General features: G+C 41.0%; 1 protein-coding gene across 6 annotated transcripts in view; it reads right to left on the bottom strand.

Annotated features, from left to right (window-relative positions):
- PTCD2 (pentatricopeptide repeat domain 2) overlaps positions 1 to 19,144 on the bottom strand; it is a 43,949-nt gene that overhangs the window by 23,924 nt on the left and 881 nt on the right. Inside the window, exons 2-8 of one of the 6 annotated variants that reach the window (XM_027864231.1) lie at positions 17,746 to 17,991; positions 17,069 to 17,190; positions 14,100 to 14,192; positions 9,898 to 10,052; positions 6,041 to 6,158; positions 2,961 to 3,039; positions 2,604 to 2,695 (exon numbers count right to left, since the gene is read on the bottom strand). In XM_027864231.1, the coding sequence (XP_027720032.1) occupies positions 2,604 to 2,695; positions 2,961 to 3,039; positions 6,041 to 6,158; positions 9,898 to 10,052; positions 14,100 to 14,111 (456 nt within the window). In that variant the 5' untranslated portion in view covers positions 14,112 to 14,192; positions 17,069 to 17,190; positions 17,746 to 17,991. Of the gene's footprint in view, positions 1 to 2,603; positions 2,696 to 2,960; positions 3,040 to 6,040; positions 6,159 to 9,897; positions 10,053 to 14,099; positions 14,193 to 15,114; positions 15,198 to 17,068; positions 17,191 to 17,745; positions 17,992 to 19,144 lie in introns of those variants that run through there. The other 5 variants (XM_027864234.1, XM_027864233.1, XM_027864230.1 and 2 more) reach the window with 5 other exon arrangements.

Raw genomic sequence — 19,144 nt, 5'->3', positions numbered from 1 at the left:
TTCTGCATATGGACCCATACATAGAAATAAGCGAGATGTCGGGTGTGTTAACTATACAGAATTCTCCCAGAAGTAAAGCTGAGCACTCAGGAAGAACATCTAGCTGGGAAGATTTCCATTCTGCAAGTATGCACTGATGCACATCAAGTCTTTTCAAACTTGCACGCCAATCTGAGGTCACATCTTGAAAGGCTCTCATGAAAACTGATTTTTTTAAATGAAGAAAACGGGCCACAAACCAGCAAAACAAAGAGATTTCAAGGGTAAAATTGAATTCCTGCCCTCAATCATCCTTTCATAGTTACTGGAAACAGAGCAGACTTATGAGATCATTGTCTACCGTGAGTTTTTGCTTTTGTCTGTCATGACTTGAATAACAACCAACATCTTCAAGGTAAGGTCTGCTTAGAAAGGACAGAATTTGATAATTTAAAGAGGAGACTATTCTCAGAACAATAGCAAACATTTACCGGTCTAGAAAAAACCTGGTACAGTCAAAAGGACGCTGGGTTTGGAATCAGAACACTCGGGGGTTCAGGTCCCAGCTCTGATTTTCATTACCTATGTGGCCTGGGCAAGTCACTTACAGCTTTCTAAGTCTCCTCATCGGTAAAATAAGGGTAACACACTATGCATACGTGCACACACACACTCACACATAGATACATACATACATACATTACAAATACATAATACATAAATATGTATAAGCACTATGTAAATAAGAGTTTTTAGTACTATTGTGACAATTAATGAAATCTGACCAAGCCAATCCTCCAATTCTGGTTCTAAGCAATCTGGAAGAAAATTCTCCCTAGGTTGCTCAAATTCTTTCCCCTCAGGGGCTTCGCTATAGGAAGCTGACTGGATAATGAAATGGGCAGGCTTGACTCTGCCATGTACATGCTGTATGACTTTAAATTCTTTGTAGCTCATTTTCCTCATTTGTAAAATGGGACTGATAGTACTGTATACTGTGGATCACACCCTCTACCCTACAGGACTCTTACTAGCAAAGAACTTTGAAAACTGGAAATTGCTACATGAAATGTGAGTTTTGACTGTCCTGTCTTGAATGCAATAGGTAGGTCAAAGAATTGGGCTTGTTACGTTCAATATCTACAGTGTTAAAAGTTTATTTTGGGGCCACTATCTCCACCCTAAGTCCCACTCCCCCCCTCAAACCTACACACTGCCTGAAAGCATAAATATAAAATAAACCAGTAGGGAGGATAAACTGAAGAAGTGAGATCATCTAGCCTTAAGGCCACCGGTTCCCCACCCCTGTAGCTAGCCAATTGTCATTTAGTCATTTTCAGTCATGTCCGACTATGACCCATTTTGGGGTTTTCTTGGCAAACACATTGGAGTGGTTTCCCATTTCCTTTTCCAGTTCATTTTATAAATGAGGAAACTGAGGCAAACGGGATTCAGTGACTTTCCCAGGGTCACAGAGCTGGTGTCTGAAGTCACATTTAAACTCAGAACTTCTGCACTCCTAAGTCCAATACTCCTTCTCTATTGCGCCCCCTAACTGCCACAACCTTTCACTCACCTTTCCCAGGTATCATTACTCCAAAGAGCTTCGAATGGATGAAACTGGAATGTTAACTTAAAAAAATTCTTTCCTTCGGAACCTGTGCCTTATACCTGCTCATTGTTTCATGGCTCTGACTACAACATAAAGCAGTATTCATCAAGTGTCAAGAGTGGTACCAAGTGCTCCAGGGGCACAGGCATTAGCAAGATGGCCTCTGGCTGGGGTAAGGGGAAGGAAGGAAGGCTTCACAGAGGAGGCAGTTGAGCTGAGCCTTGAAGGTAGTGGAAATGGAGGAGAAGAGTATTATGAAAGGAGAAAACAGGAGCCTTACAACAAAAGTAATAAGGTAGAGACTTAGGCTCACAGGCTTTTAGTGTAGGAAGTGACCTTAGAGATCATTTAATCCCTCCCCCTTTGGGCCTTGAGCGGTGAAATGTCAATAACATAATAATACTTAACCCAAGTCACATAGCTATTTAGTAGCATAATAAAGACTAGAACCTGGGTCTCCTGATCTCCTCAATTTCAGTGTTGTTCTTCTTTTATTTATGACTCCCCTTCTTACCAAAAGGTTCTAAAAGTAAGAGGAACCTACTCTAAAGGAAAAAAAAACCCAAAATGAAACATTTTTCCTTAAAGAAAAGCTGTTCTATATGCTTTTTTTTTCCACTCCAGAAAAAAGCTGTGACTTCAGTAGTGCAGGGAATTTGTGGATAAGGAGAATCTATTCACCAATGCAGACTGGAACCTACTTAGAAAGCTGCAAGGAGAGTGACTTGTCCAAGGTCATACAGTCGATGTGTGCCAGTTTGGCCCTGAAATCAGGACTTCCTGACTCCAAGGTCAATTCTCTATCCACCATTCCATGCTGTTTCTCATTACAGCTTAATTTTTTTTTAAATCAGTACACTTATAAATGAAAATTTTACAGCAGATGGAAATCTTAGACTTAAGATGAATTAGGTTTTATTTATTAAAAAGGAAAAAAAACCCAGCTGCAACAAAAAAACTGTCCCTAAGACTCCTCAACCTACCACGCTTTGAAAATTAAAGATCATCTTACCAGTTTGTAGCAAATTGCAAAAGCAAGGATGTAGGTGTCTGTATTGAACCTTACCCCTTGGTTTTTCATTTCTATTAAAACCTCCAAGGCACCTGCCAAAAGAAAAGCATTGACAGAACACAAATCTTTTATAACTCCATGCGTTTTCAGCACAAGTGAAATCTGATATGCCTCGTTAAAGCAAACCAGACACGCAATCATTCTTTTAGACTTTAAAAAAAAAGGGGGGGTTTCCATAACTCCAATGTTCAATGGGATCATATGCATCCATTTTTTTTAAGCATTGCTTAATTTTTCATTTTGCTGTGCTTACAAAAAGGTCAGAGCCTGTTTTTAGAAACACAACTACATACTTACCTTCATAATTGCCTTTGATAAATAACATATTCATCAGGATATTGAACGATGTACAGTCTGAAAAGAAACCATGCAAATGCTGCAGGAGAAAACAACCAGAGAGAGCAGTTAACATCAGCAACTACTAAGGTGGTTTTTACTCTTCCATGGTTTTTACATGGTCTTATCTATCAGGATTTATCTCCTTGTACAATCTGCACACTCAGCCTTCAGGATGTATAGATGTACTCCTGACACAGCAGGGGTTTACTGTTCAAAACCTGACACCTGGCCACTAAGAGGAGGACTGATCTGACGGCAGGCTCCTTCCCTCCTGGCACGTGTGTCTCTTGGGATGAGGCCTCCAAACATCTGAGGAAAGAGAACAGTCAACATTCTCCCAGTGGTGCAGGTCCCACTGTGGCTGGGGGCTCAGAGTCAAGCGAACACTGTCAATATCAGCCCGAGAACTGGTGGGGGGAGTTCACAAGACAAGGCATTTGCCGGGAAGAGACAAACTAGCCCCTTCTCTCTGACAGGCAGCACTATGCTGGTAGTACCAGTTCACAAAAGCCAATTGTTAAATTTTTAGCATGAGCATTTATACCTTAGAAAATTGGCAAATGCTACAAATCATGGCTCGAGTGATTGTTTTGCTGATCTTCTAGACTTTTGTGATGAAGAACATTAGTACTGTAGATTAAACTTCAAAGTGGGTCATGTGTATAATCCTACCGCTCCCCACAGAGAGAAGGTTGTTAAACATTATCTGCATATCCTTGCTAACAAGTATAGTTATTTAACCAAAAACAACAAATGTCCTAAGCACTGTGCAAATGCTTTATGATTATTATCTCACTGTGCTAAGTCCTTTACGATGATTATCTCACAGATGATAATTCACGATGCTAAGCTTTTCGCAATAATTATCTCCTAGAGATAATTCACTTGGCTAAATACTTTAAAATTGTTTTCTCTATAATATCTAACATTTATATAGTGCTTACTATGTGTCAGGCACTATGTTAAGTGTTTTACAATAAGTATCTCCTAGAGATAATAATTCACTGTGCTAAGCGCTTTACAATTATTTTCTCTATGATAATAGCTAACATATAGTTCTGACTATGGCCCAGGCACCGTGCTAAGTAAGTGCTTTACAATGATCATTTCTGTGAAATAATAACTATAAAGTGCTTAGCACAGTGCCTGGCCTATAGTCAGCACTACATAGATATTAGCTATTATTTGATATTATTGGTTCTAAACAAAGACATTCCCTCTTCTTTTTTTTTTGTTTGTTTTTGTGAGGCAATTGGGGTTAAGTGACTTGCCCAGGGTCACACAGCTAGTGTCAAGGGTCTGAGGCCAGACTCGAACTCAGGTCCTCCTGACTCCAGGGCCGGTGCTCTATCCACACACCACCTAGCTGCCCCGACCTTCCCTCTTCTAATGCAGAGTTGTAACTGTTGTGTAACTTGCAGTCTCAGAGGGTGGCCCGGAACACTGAAAGGGCAACTGCTTTGCCTATGGTCAGATATCCAGTGTACGTCAGAGGCAGTACCTGAACCCAAGTCTTCCAGAGTTCTAAATCAGCTCCCAATCCATCACGCTAGGCTGACTTTCAAATATTCAAACATTCAATGGGCTCACAGCCATTATTATTATTTTTTTTAAATCTTATGTCAGCAGTGGTAACAACACCTGCAATATCTACCTCACAGAGTCATTGTAAGGAAAGTACTGTATAAACTTTAAATATATAGCTATACATTATTATTATGGTTATTGTTATTATATTGGTGGTATTACGCTGTCAATAAACACCTAAACGCACAAAGATGCATTCCCAGTGTTAAAAGCATAGAATTCCTTTTCCTATAAAATCACTTTCTCATTCATTTCTTGTGTAAGGTAGATGTTTATATGTGGGTCCTCTGAAAGTACAGTATACCTTAACTCTTCAGTAATGTGCAAACCTTCCTGTGGAAGAAAACTTAGTGTAACTAAGGAAGCTCCTAATAAACCTCTGATTTACCAGCCAGTTTGTTCCTGAAAATGCCCTAGACTAAGGGAAGACCCAGCCTATAAGTCTCAACTAACTGTGACTTCAGCAGGTCAATTAAGCTCTGTGTACCTCATTTCCCACATCTGCGAGATCTTATGAGTATCAGATGAAATAACAATATGTTTAAATGTTCTAAAAACTGTAACAAGTGATTCAGCAGAAAAAATGCTGGATTTAGAATCCAAGTATATGGGTTCAAATCTTGGCTCTGCTTTAGTGATTTGGGTGACTATGTGTAAATCCCTTAATCTCTCTGTGTCTCAGTTTCCTCATCTACAAAATGGGGGGTTGGATTTAATGACTGGCCCTTTCCAGATCAAAATCCAAGGTCTTGTAAATCAGTGGTGTCAAACTCAAAAAGAAACAGGGGGCCACTAAATCACACATAATGATCCCCATGGACTGACCTAGGAAACCACATATTAACATTATCTATATTCTATTGCACTTTTATTTATTTTGTTAAATATCACCCAGTTACATTTGGAAGAAACGTAGGCAGCAATGTGCATGTGTGATACTTCTGCTATAAATAACCAGAAGAAAAGACACAAAAGTGGGAAGGAAGGAATGGCCCAGAAATGGAGAGCACCACCCTGGGAATGCTTTGTTCCTCTGAATATGGCTGTGAGCTCTGACTGGAGAGAGAAGACATCTGTCTGTCTTTGTTTATATGAATTATATGTTACTGATGAATTATATGTTACTGGCAATCACCCACACTGCTGCTACAACTAATATGTTGACATATTTTAATGGGGACTAGCACCCAAAGAAGTGGAAAAAAGCAAACTGTGTTGGGTTATACCAATGGCCCAAACAATTCAGTGCTAGATTTGCAGTGGCACAAAGGAAAACTACATGTGAAAAGGAGGCGACTTTTCTCCACGGCATTATCAAAAAGGAAACGTGTCACCCTTACAGGAAATAGCCAATGTCACCCTTATGGAAAGCGGCCAATGACACCCTCATGGAAATGGCCAAGGTCACCCTCATGAAAATGGCCAAAGCAGACAAATTATAAATGACAGACCTGGTCTTTGATGAGTTCCATCGCAGACTGTTCTAGGTCCAGCTCATAGCAAAGCCTTATAAAAAGGGGTCCAAACTTAAATTCCCCAAAGCAGACATTTCTGTTTTCAGCATGGTACCTAATAATGAAAAAGATGAAATTATCAAACAGTAAGAGAGAAGGGAAGGGGACAAATACCTACTATGGATTTCTAGGGAATCAGGGAGATTCAGAGGTGCAAGGACTGCATGCACATGGCTTATTCTAGGGCTAATGGTTAATGAAAGAAGAAACTTAGAGCTGCCCTCCTCTGCCTGCTGACACCTACTATTTGCTCTTTTTTTTCTTCTGTTTTGTTTTGTTTCTTCTTTCTTGTAGTTCTTCCTATTGCTTCTAATTTTTCTTTACAAGACTAATGTGAAAATGTTTAATAGGAATGTATCTGGAAAGCCTATATCAGATTGCGCGGAAGTCTTGAGGAGGAGGCAGGAATGATGAGGATGTCATCTAGACCCCAAAAAGGAAAAACCCTGGACTTTCCCACATGGCCAAATTGGCATTAGTCTGAGGCTATAATCCCATCAGCTGGTCTTTCATTGTGGCTACACCCAATCTCCCAATTCAATTACCCTTAACCTAGCCTAGCCCTACATTGTCTTATCTCCCTATGGCCCCAGGCCACTTCCCACCCTTAATCCTATCTAGGCTCCATTCTCCCTAGGCCACAGGGTCTAAGTCCCTGGAGTTCTATTACCTCATAGACTACTAGGCCACTCCTAGATCCCTCCCATAGTCTTTCTGTATATAAGGTCCATCTTGACTCTACTAAGATGCTCAGATTCTTATAATCTAGCCATGGGCTCTTAAAATCTAGTCAATACCTTTCTTAACATTCTGACTCCTTAAGAGTCTGCCCAATATGATGGATGTTCTAATAAACCCTGTCTTCGGCTAAAAGGGTTGGGTTGAATTCTTTCAGGCAGGACCTACGTGTTGTGATTTTGGGGTCCCAGCCCCCCTAAACCCCTAAACCTCAATAGGGAGGGAAGGGGAGAAAATTTAAAACTGAAAAACTTATGGAAGTGATTGCTGAAAACTAAAAATAATTAAAAGAAAAAAAAATGAGACAGAGAACGGCCCCTTGTACCTAATCCAAAAAATTTTTAAAAATCAATTTGGGAGGTGAAGACCTTTAGGGTTTCTAGCCAAAACAGAAACAATTAGTATTTACATTCACTCTGAGCCTCTGGGATCCAAACAAAGACCACTAAGTGGTGCTTGGGCACCACTGGTTAGTTAGTGGTGCTTGTTGGCCAATCAATAGAAGCCAGAGTGCACTGGTTTTAAGGCATGGTCTTTATAGAAATCTAGCCCTTAAACCCCAAGAAAACTAGCTAGGTTTCAGCCACCAAAATGTACATTCCTTTGGGCCAAGCAACTGCAGGTAAGGGTATGATAATCTATGTGGACTGAGGGAGAGGAAGGAGGGAAAGGAAGGGGAAGGAAGGGAGGGAGGAAGGAAGGAGCTGCATTTCCCAACTCGAACTGGGTTCTAGTTGGGTCCCCCAGAAGGGCAGCTCAGACTGCTTATAGGTTGTTGTTTGTCCTTCATACTCAAAGAGGACCCAGGACATCGGGAAGGTGACACCATGACTTGCAAGTGAATTGGATTTAAGGGAGGGAGGGCTGTGCAAAGTCACCAGTCTCACTCTCTCCTCCACAGCCATCTGGATCCAGTGGCCACATATAGATCAGGATGACTGCAGATGGGCCCCAGGTGCTTAATAAAAGTTTACTGACTAACTGAAATCACTGAAGGAAGTTGGGAGTTACATTATGATTCGTCAGTTATAGCTGGTTACATGAATTTTATGATCGACAATAATGGTGATTTATACATTTCAGATGTCCCTGATCTAATCAGGCAGCCTGGTGAAGCAGCAGTTCCAATCCCAAATCAGATATGCGACCTGGACAAGTCATTTAATCTCAGCTATAAAATGACAATAAAAATAATAATTGTTGTATGATGAGGATCAAATGAGATAATATATTGATGACACTCTGGAAACCTTAAATCATTACACCAATGTAAATTATTTTTGCAAATTAAAGAAAATTACAGAATGGGCTAAAAAATGGTTATCGTGTATAAAATATTAGTGTGTGAAAAAGAATGATAAACATGAGGAATTCATAGAAACATGGGAAGCTCTATATGAACTAATGCAGAGCAAAATAAGCAGAACCAGGAAAACAATCTACATAATGACCATGACAATATAAATGAGCTGGGGCAGCTAGGTATTCAGGAGGACCTGAGTTCAAAAATCCGGCCTCAGACACATGACACTCACTAGCTGGATGACCCTGGGCAAGTCACTTAACCCCATTGCCTAGCCATTAAAAAAAAAAAAGATAATATAAACAAGCTCACTCACAGGAGGTCAATCTCTGAAAAACTAGAAAACAGATAATAAAGAACAGATAACGAAACATACCTCCTTCTTCAGAGGTGGATTCCTACTGGTACAGGATACTGAATATAACGTCAGAAATGGTCAGTGCACCAGATGTTTTTGGTTAATTGGATTTTTTCTGTCACAAGGGAGGGCTTCAGTGGTTGAAATAACCATGATGTAAAAGACAAAAGGCATCAATAATTTTTGTTATTTTGCTTTTGGTAATCGGGGTTAATTGACTTGCCCAGAGTCAGACAGCTAGTAAGTGTCAAGTGTCTGAGGCTGGATTTGAACTCAGGTCCTCCCAACTGCAAGGCCAGAGTTCAATCCACTGAGCCACCTAGCTGCCCCTAAACTGTTTTCTTTTTTTTTAAAAGAAAATTGTAACTAATATGGAGCACTTTGCATATACTATATATAAAGAACAAATTATATGCTGAATTATAATATATAAATATATTTTATATATTATAATCATAATATAATTATATGTTATAAATTATATTATAATATATGTATATAATATATAACATAACATATTATATATTTACATATAAATATAATGAATAAATTATATGCTTGAATTGATTCTTAAAGGGAAATTAATGGGGGGATATCTAAAGAAGAACCAAAAAGAGGGGGTGATGGTGATGGGTGAGGAGAAGGAAATGGGTCTAGCAAATCCTGCAGCTGGGTAGGAAATGATGAGATGGCTATCTTAAGCCCCTCCTAAAGTGAAGGATCCACGAGGAGCTCTTTAATGTCCACCCTCCATCATCTCCACTCAGAAGGCAGGAGGGACACCAGGGACATGGGGTCCAAGAGATTTGAGTTTCAGAGCTTGGTGTGATCTCACAGGAAGATGACTTGATGGTGGTGAGACACAGTGATTATTTCAATCATGCACCTAGCTAGCTTTCTCAATATGCACGTGGCACAGAAATGAGAGATCACGCAGAGAAAAAGGATCACCTTTAACAGGCAGAACTAAGGCTAATACAACATGGGTCAGCTCATTTTCAGGAAAGTAAGACTAAAGCAGGAGAACTGTGCATCATCGGGTGTCCACATGCACTTGGAAACCCAAGGGACAATTAGGGTATCCAAGACACTGAGTGATAGAAGAGAGGACAAGTAGCAGAAGGGAAGGCGAGCAAAAAGATATATAAAAAATTCAATTTTGTAAAACCTCAATAGTATAATAAATATTCCCAATTTCCTACTGGTAGAAAAGGTAACATGTAGACTGTGTGAAGTGGTGACTACTGTGATGATCTTACCTTCCCCCCCCCACTCCCGTTCTTACCCCCACACACCTCCCTACTCTCTGTCAGTGATAGGGTGAGAAGGATCATTCCTAAAAGGGCCCTGGAACATTTCTCTATCCATAGGTAAAAAGCAGGTAAAGGGGCTCACCTGTAAATAGCACTTCTTGCTAGCTCCATGTCATCTCGGGTCTCACATAAATGGAGCAGGGTTTTCAGTTCCTCCTTTAAGATGAGAGCCTTTTTCTTCATCTTTTCTTCCATGTCTTTAAAATAGATTTCTGAAAGAAATCCAAGTGTTTTACCCTACAGGAAAATAGGGGGCAAGGGGATAAGAAAGTGGGGAAATGATAGAAGGGAGGGCAGATTAGGGAAGGGGGTAATGAGAAGCAAATACTTCTAAGGAGGGACAGGGTCAAAAAAGAGAGAATGGAATAAACGAGGGATGGGAGAGGATGAATGGAAACATAGCTTTTCACAACATGACTACTATGGAAGTGTTTTGCATGACTACACATGTACAACCTGTATTGAGTTGCTTGCCTTCCCAATGAAGGTGGGTGAGGAGGAAGGAAGGGAGAGAATTTGGAACCCAAAGCTTTAAAAACAAATGTTAAAAATTGTTTTTACATAAAACTGGGAAATAATATATACAGGCAATGGGGTATAGAAATCTATCCTGATTTACAGGAAAATAGAAGGGGAAGGGGATAAGCGAAGGGGGAGTGTGATAGAAGAGAGGGCAGGATCGGGGAAGGGGTATTCAGAATGCACAGTCTTGAGGTGAGGGGAGGGGCGAGATGGGTAGAAAATTTGGAACTCAAAATCTTGTGGAAGTGAATACTGAAAACTAAAAATAAACAAATTAGTAAAAATATAACAAAAAAATAAAAGAAGAAATTCAAGTGCGGCAGTCATCACCTAGGCTACACTGTGAGGGAGAGAAGAGAAACTAATCTCAGCTAATGATAGTAGAGGACTAAAAGGAATTCAGGGTCCATGAGTCCTATGGAAGACCATGTTCAATAGGAGTCAATCAACAAGCATTAAGTGTCTATCATATGTCAGGCACTGTGCTAAGTGCTGTGGACACAAAAAAAGGCAAAAAACAGAGCCTACCCTCAGGAAATTCACCTTTTCATAAGGGAGATGCAAGGTAACCTCACGGGGAAAGCTGGGAGGACTGGAAAAATCTCCTGCAGAGAGCAGGATTTGAACTGATTTTTTAAAGAGAAAATTTAAAGGAAGGAGGAAGTGAGTAAGGAGAATATTCCATGAATGGGGGACAGACAGTGAGGCCTACCTCAAGCAGACTGGTCTTACAAGGTCTATAGATAGAAGCTAAGTTGGGAAAAAGGAAACAAAATGGAGGCATATATAAAATCTACTGGCAGATGAGTTATTGTAGACCCTCAGTAGGAAAACAGAAAGGAAACAAAGAACTAAAGGTATAGGAAACATGGTTTTTATCTGTTTCTTTTTAGCAACAATGTTTGACCTTGCGCCATCTGGGAATTCTTTGCATTTCTTTCACGTAACTCAACTCTACCCCAGTACCTCCTTCTTACTTCTCTTTCTACCTGACTTTTGGGCTTTGTTGTTTTGGGGCTTTTGTTGCTTAAATGTAAGCAGCAAAAGCAGACAGTTTCTTTTTAGTGGTAGGATCACTGAACTAGCAGACCCAGAGTCTTTAACCTTTCTTGCAAAGGATGTATTCCCATGTAAGTAACTGTGAGGGCAGCCCCAAAGTAAATACTATTTTTTGAAGTTAGAAAGGCTGGATTCTAGCTAAGAGCTGCTCAGAGAGAGGTTGGGAGTCAAACAGAAAGCAGGTATCTGCTTTCCAGAAGGCAGTGTGGCTTTCTTAGTATTTTAAGTTGATTAAAAAAAAAAACAATGTACAAGATTTAGTGACAACTGTGATGGTCAAGTATTTTGGAAGAATACGACTTGGGCATTCCACAAAAAATAAAAGCAGAAATACTATGAAAACAAGACTTTAAATCAGAGGAAAGGAATTTTTTTCTGTTTTAAAATAAAATTAAGGAAGGCTGACTGAGTGGTTCTATAATAATGTTGCCTATGTCCTACCTCAGTATTCTCATGTTTCGGGGGCTCAGGGAGCTGCCCTCATAAGCACAGGATATTAAAAGAAACAGAGGCTGGCCTTCCGGGCACTGGGTGGATTCTCTATGGAAGTTGGCAGAAAGACTTGGACAAGATTCTTACAGTATGAAGTAGTGTAGGCAGGAGGTGGGGCTGGAGGGAGTGTCCACAGCAATAATGTGGCAGACCTATTCAAGTATCTCTATCTACTCAACTCTCTGGGCCTCAGTGTTCTCATCTGTAAAATGAGGAGGTTGGTTTAGCTCTCTGAAGTCCCTTTTAGCTCTAACACTGATTCTATGACATATTATCTCCATTATCTGGAGCAGAGGTGGGGAACCTTTGGCTTCAAGGCCACATGTGGCCTTCTAGGTCCTTGGGTGTGGCCTTTTGACTGAGTCCAAGCTCTATCGAACAAATCTTTTTATTAAAGGGTTTGGTTCTGTGAAGTTTGGATACAGTCAAAGGGCCGCACTTGAGGACCTAGAAGGCCACGTAGCTCTAGGTTCTCCACCCCTAGTCTAGAGATTTCAAATCTACTGAGATTTTAAATGGAGTAACTCTCCACCTGCTCAAGTAAGTCTCCAAGTATTCAAAGTTACAAGGGATTTAATCCGCACTTTAAAATGAATCAACAATTGTTTACTGAGTAGCTACCACATTCCCAGCATGGTGCTAGGTGCTATTGGGGGTATTTGGGATAAGATGTGTTCTCTACTGTCAAGCAACTGGGGATCCAATTAGGAGGATATGATGCACATAAATAAAACAATCATGGACCAAACAAGCACTAAGTCATACAACAGTGACTGTAAATAAAATCCAAGTCCAAAAAACATACATATCAGTGTGAGTTAGCCTAGGGAATGCTTCAGAAAGCTTATGGACTTTGAGCTGGGTTTTGAAGAGTAAATAGGCAGATGTCACAAGAGAAGGGATCTCAAGTAAAGGGAAGACATAAACAAATGTCACACAGTACAAGCCAATAAACACTCATTCAACACCTATTGTGTGCCCTGCACTAGGACAGATGCTTCGGATACCAAGACAGAACAACAACCATCTAATTCCTGTCCTAAAAAAACCAAAACCAAAACAAAAAAAAACTTTCCTTCTACTTTGTTATTCAGTCGTTTTTCAGTCATGTCTGACTCTATGTGTCCTCATTTGGGGTTTTCTTGGCAGAGATACTGGACTGGTTTGCCATTTCCTTCTCCAGCTCATTTTACAGATGGGGAAACTGAGGCAAACAGGGCCTAGTGACCTGCCCAGGGTCACATAGCAGTGTTTGAAGCCAGATTTGAACTCACTCAGATGAGTCTTCCTGACTCCAGGCCCAGCACTTTATCCACTGAACTATCTAGTCACCCCTACATTCTACCAGGGGATGTCAAAATATTCTGGAGGCACCCTGTTTCCAAGCAGACTATGCCCTGAGCTTGGCATAACAACTATTCTTTGTGCCGTGAATGATCTCACTCTTTGGCAAAAGGTACTGCTTTGACCAAGCACCAGGTGTTTACTGCCCCGTATCTTCCCAGCAACCTGAGAGCCATCCATCGCCTTGCTTGACTTGTTCACAATCTCATTCCTTGTAACAGCTAAGTGAACCAAACCAGGTACTGTACCCTGCTGTGAGACAATCAACTTGGAGACTGTACCGGCATTGTCCACGCATGGGATTGCTACTCAAGACCTAAGAATGATTATGTCACAGTCTAGCCCACTTATGCATATAAACATTGCTTGTACCTTAACATGTTAAAGCCCTCCTTCTCAGGAGGGGGGCGGCTTCCTTGCAAGTCATTTCCCTCACTCTGAAATAAATTATGCCATGACTTTGTGTCCTGACACACCCGCCTCTAGCCTGCTTTGTTCAGCTCTGGCCATTCCCAGGTTAGACACCAGTCCAGTCTGGACTGAATTCAAAATTCTGTTGACAGGGATATAATAAAAAAATGGAGGCAGGAATAGACAGGACATATGGAGAGGACAGCAAGACCAGTCGGATTAAAGAAACGGCTATATATTGGGGAATGATGAAAAACTCTGAGGCATAGGTAAAGTAGGATCCAATTATAAGGGGCTTTGGAAGCACATTGCCTGGTATACAGTAAGCACTATATAAATGCTAACTATCATCATCATCATCATCATCATCATCATCATCATCATCATCATCATCATCATCATCACGTGGTGAGGATCAGTCAATAAAAACCAGCTTAACCAAATCATCACCATTACCTTTTTTGCCATGAAATCGAGAGGAAACCGCTACCTTCACTTGCTGGAATTCCTGCAGTTTCACGACATCATCTGTAAGCAGATAGCGTTTCCCTAAAAGTTTAAGAGGAAAATAAAAACAGCAAAAGGAATTTACTGGCTACATTATTAATAGGCAATTATACAGCACATTACAGTTTCCAAAGCTCTTTCTCTATCATCCCCTCTGACCTTTATAGTCAGGGCAAATATAAATTATTCTCATTTTACTAATGATGTAGCTGAGGTCCAGAGAGGTTAAGTAAGTTACTCAAAGTCACAAAGCTTATTCAATAATCAAATTGGATTGAAGCTTGGTTGTCTGGCTCCTATCCAGCATTTTCCCACTTCCACTCCCCATGGTCAGTGCCTGAGAGCTACTTTCCTGCTCTAGTTGGGCCCCCATCTCCACATGAGAACAAATCCCATGCAAACATTGACGAAAGAAAAAAGACACAAAACGCTCTGTGTGCATTTCTTTAGTGACAATTCTCAACAATTTTGGGAGATGGTTATTTGCTGGGAAGAGGCAATCTGTGGCAAGAGAAAAATAAGGTGTGTGTAACAATAATGCTGTATAATAATGATCGGAGAGAAGGTATCAATCAAGGCCAAGTTTTGAATGTTTTCTTTTTTTTCTCTTTTTGGTCTGTGTTTTCTTTTGCAGTCATGTAAAATATATTTCCACATTATTCATATTGCAAAAGAAAACAGACCAAAAGAAAAAAAAAAGAAAAAACAGGAAAAATGAAGTTTAAAAAGTATGCTTCTATCTGCACTCGGACTCCATTAGTTCTTTCTCTAGATGTGGACAGCATTTTCTATCGTAAGCCCTTCAGAATTCTTTTGCCTCACTGCATGCTGAGAACAACTAAGGCATTCACAGTTGATCATCACACAATATTGCTGTTACTGTGTACATGTTCTGCTCACTTCGCTTTGCATCAGTCACATAAGTCTTCCCAGGTTTTTCTGAACTACTGGTATCATTACTAACATATCAGTCTTCTAGCTGATCTCCCAGACTCAAGTATCGATCTCCTCATTCCAATCCATTCTCCTCTCAGTTAGTGATCTTCCCAAAGCACAAGCCTGACCAGATCACACCATGTTGTTGTTCAGTCGTTTCGCTCGTGTCCTATACTTTACGACTTCATTTGGGATTTTCTTGGCAAAAAAACAAAACAAAACAAATTGGAGTGGTTTGTCATTTTTTCTCCAGTTCATTTTACAGATGAGGAAACTGAGAGAAACAGCATGAAGTGACTCGCCCAGGGTCACACAGCTAGAGTCTGAGGACACATTTGAACTCAGGAAGCTCATTTTCCTGACTCCAGGGCCAGCACTCTATCCACCGAGCCACCCAGCTGCCACAGGTCACACCATATGCCCATTCAATAAACTTGATTCCCGATTATTTTCAGGATCAAACACAAAATACTGTGCCTGGTGTTCAAAGCCCTTTATACCCTGGTCTCTCATGCCCTTCTAATCTTCTCACATACCCACTCTTCCAGGGATAATATGATCCAGTAACACTGGCCTCTTGGCCAAGGAGCTCCAATCTCTCCAAAAATCTCCCTACTATATGTGTTTTCCTCCCACACCTGGCCTGCCCTCACTCCTCATCCCTGCCTCTAGGCTTCCTTTAAGCCCCAGCTTCAACTTTACCAGTCCTTCCCAAGCCCCCTTAATGCTAGTGCCTTGCCTCTGTTGATTATTTCCAGTCTATTCTATATGTATCTTTTTTTTTTAAAAGGCAATTGGGGTTAAGTGACTTGCCCAGGGTCACAAAGACAGTAAGTGTCAAGTGTTTGGTCCAAGGCCGAATTTGAACTCAGGTCCTCCTGACTCCAGGGCCAATGCTCTATTTCGCCACCTAGCGGCCCTATCCTGTATATATCTTGTTCATATATAGTTGTTTTCATGTTGTCTCCCCTTTTAGGTTGTGAGCTTGAGTACAGGACTTGCTTTTGCCTTTCTCTGTATCCTTGAATAAGTAGTACAGTGCTTGACACATAGTAGGTGCTTAATAAATGCTTCTAGACCTCTTCCCCTTCTTCCTTTCCACTTCTCTTTCCCTTTCTCTTCCTGTTCGCCCTTCCTCTTCTTGTTTTCCTCCTTTTGGTGCAGCAGAAAGAATTAACTGGTTGTCACAGGACTAGAGTTCAAATTTGGTTGCGCCACTTATCAAACATATGACATTTGACAAGTGACCTGACTTTTCAAGTATTATTTTCTCAAAAAAATAAATGGAAGGGATTGAATTAGATGGCCTCTGGGGTCCCTTTCAGCTCTTGAGAACACCAGAGATGATGATTTTGTGTTATGCTTTGGTGGGCTACTCACCAGAATACCAGATGGCCATATAATCCTCAAAATTTGGCCACTTGTAAACTGTACTGCCCAATAATACACTGTATGTGTAAAACCAACACACAATCACTGAGAAAGCACATCAAGTTTCAACACCTTACCTCTGTTAAAATGATTACCATTTTAGAGTAATTTGATATTTTGCTACCTCTGGTTAGGGAATTTTAAAATTTTAGGGACAATATGTAAGAATAAGTCCATGAAGCGGCAGCTAGGTGGCATAGTGGAAAGAGCACTGGACCTGAAGTCAGGAGGACCTGAGTTCAAATTCGGCCTCGGACCAAACGCTTGACACTAGCTGTGTGACCCTGGGCAAGTCACTTAACCCCAACTGCCTTAAAAAAAAAAAAAAAAAAGAATAAGTCCATGATATTATGAGAATCAGACAAGCTAACTCTAAGCCCTGAGGTAGGATCACATATGACTTAGATAGGAGTGAATCAATGCTGTCTTACTCTCACAAAGAGATTGTGAAAAAATGCACCATACAACATTCAGCTTTGTGTATTCAATCATCTTACCCAAAGACTTAAATTAAAGAGGGGAAGGCAGAAAAGCAAACTGACTTTATTTACCTTATTTCTGTGCACTATGGGCTCTCATCACCTCTTGCCCCTGCCAATTCCAAGTGCCTTCTAATTGGTCTCTCCAGTTCCAGGCTCTTCCCTCTCCTGCTCCTAGGTAACCACCTAGCTGCCTTAAAAGGAGATTTGGGGGGTCAATTTTAAGAGCCCAGGTAATAGTCATGGATTTGGAGTTGAGACCACAGACGTCATCTAGTCCAACCCAATTATCCATAGATGAGGAAACTGAGGCTGAAACCCAGGACTGAGGGTACCTCCAAGGGCTCAAGGCCTCATCCTCTACAAAAGAGCCAAAATAATTTTCCTAAACCACAGTTTCAAGCATTTCTCCACTTCCCCCCACCCCATCCCCCTCCCCAACTCAATAAACTCCATTAGTTACCCATGACCTCATTTTGGCAGTAAACCTGTAAACAAACCAACTTGTCTCCAACTTACCTTCCCATGCCCAGTGGCACAGATAAACTGGTCCTCTTTGCTGTCCCTCATACACAATATCTTGGCACAGCACAGGCTACCCCATGCTCTAATGTATTTCCTCCTTACCCCCACCTTCTAGATACCTTCAAAATGCAGCTCATATCACCTTCTACAGGAGGATTTTCTTGATCACCCCCACCGCTACAATACATTCCCCCCAAATTACTGTGCTTTCATTTTGTATATACCTGATCAGCCTTTCCAAACCCAGCTAGGCTGGTCCTCAGACAAGTCGGGAACCAGGCCTATGCTCCAAGCCTTCCAGGGTGGATGTGCTGGAGCATAAGCTACAATGGCAGAGCCTTTGGGAGTCCAGGTTCATTCTACAGTGTAATGAGGCAGAAGAAATGGGGACCTGCAAAGGCAGGCCAGCAAACTTTGATGATATTTATCAGTTCTACAGTGGGGGTTCCTGGGATGGAAGGGTAATGAAGCTGCAAAACAGAGAAGTGATTAGATCTTTTCTACTGAACTCTTAGATTTGTCAAAAGTATGTAAGAAGGAAGGACTAGAAGAATCTTAGTAAAGGGAGAAGAGAATAGTGCAAACAAACCCTAGACCTGGAGTTAGAAGATCTGGATTTGAGTTCCCCTCCAGTCAATTATTGGTGCAGTGGATTGAGAGTCAGTCAGGAGGACCCAAGCTCAAATGCTGCCTCACACACTTACTAGCTGGGTTACCCTGGGCAAGTCACGTAACCCGGTCTGCCTCAGTTTCCTCATCTGTAAAATGAGCTGGAGAAAGAAATGGCAAACCACTTCAGTATCTTAGCCAAGAAAACCCCAAACAGAGTCATAAAGAGGGGGACAAGCCTAAACAATGTCATTTTTTAGATATTACCATGGCAGATTGCCTAAACCCTTGAGCCACAGTTTTCTCACTGGTAAAATGGGAAAAATACTTATGCTGTCTATCTCTGGAATTCCATATACAAACATCAGCAGTTAGGAAGCCAGGTGTACCAGAAAGAGCAATGGATCTGAAGTCAGAACAGATCACTTCAAAATCCAGGTTAGCTACTTATCACATGTGTGACCTTGGGAAGTCACTGTCTCTCTAGGCCTCCATTTCTCAGCTGAAAAATGATGAGCAGATAAGACCCACATGTTCTCTCAGGTCCTTTCCAGCTATAAATCCTTAGATGGCCACCTAATGCTTCGCTGGTGGCACTTTAGATGTACAAGTCCCAGCTCTGACACTTACTGCCATCATCCCGTGTAAGATGCTGGGCATCTCTGTAAGTCATTTAGTCTCCCTCAGCCTGAGTTTCTCATTTGCAGATAAGGGGGTTTGGACTAGATGACCTTCAAGGTCCCTTCCAGCTCTAAATCCATAAGCATCACACAAGCTCTTGAAAATCACCCCCCCAAATCCTCTGGAGGCAGCTAGTGAATTTATCCAAGTTTTGTGACCCTGGACAAGTCACAACCTCAGTTTCCTCAACTATAAAATGGGGATAATAAACAGCACTCTGAGTTGTTGTGAGGATCAAATGAAATACTTGTCAAGTGCTAAGCGTGAGTATGTACATGTGTGTATATCTACATATACACATATGTATATATATTATGTATACATCTATCTGTC

Source organism: Vombatus ursinus, unplaced genomic scaffold, assembly GCF_900497805.2.
Source record: "Vombatus ursinus unplaced genomic scaffold, bare-nosed wombat genome assembly UNPS02014774.1, whole genome shotgun sequence".
In the NCBI taxonomy this organism is placed as follows: Eukaryota; Metazoa; Chordata; class Mammalia; order Diprotodontia; family Vombatidae; genus Vombatus; species Vombatus ursinus.
This window is presented reverse-complemented; position numbering and strand designations above follow the sequence as displayed.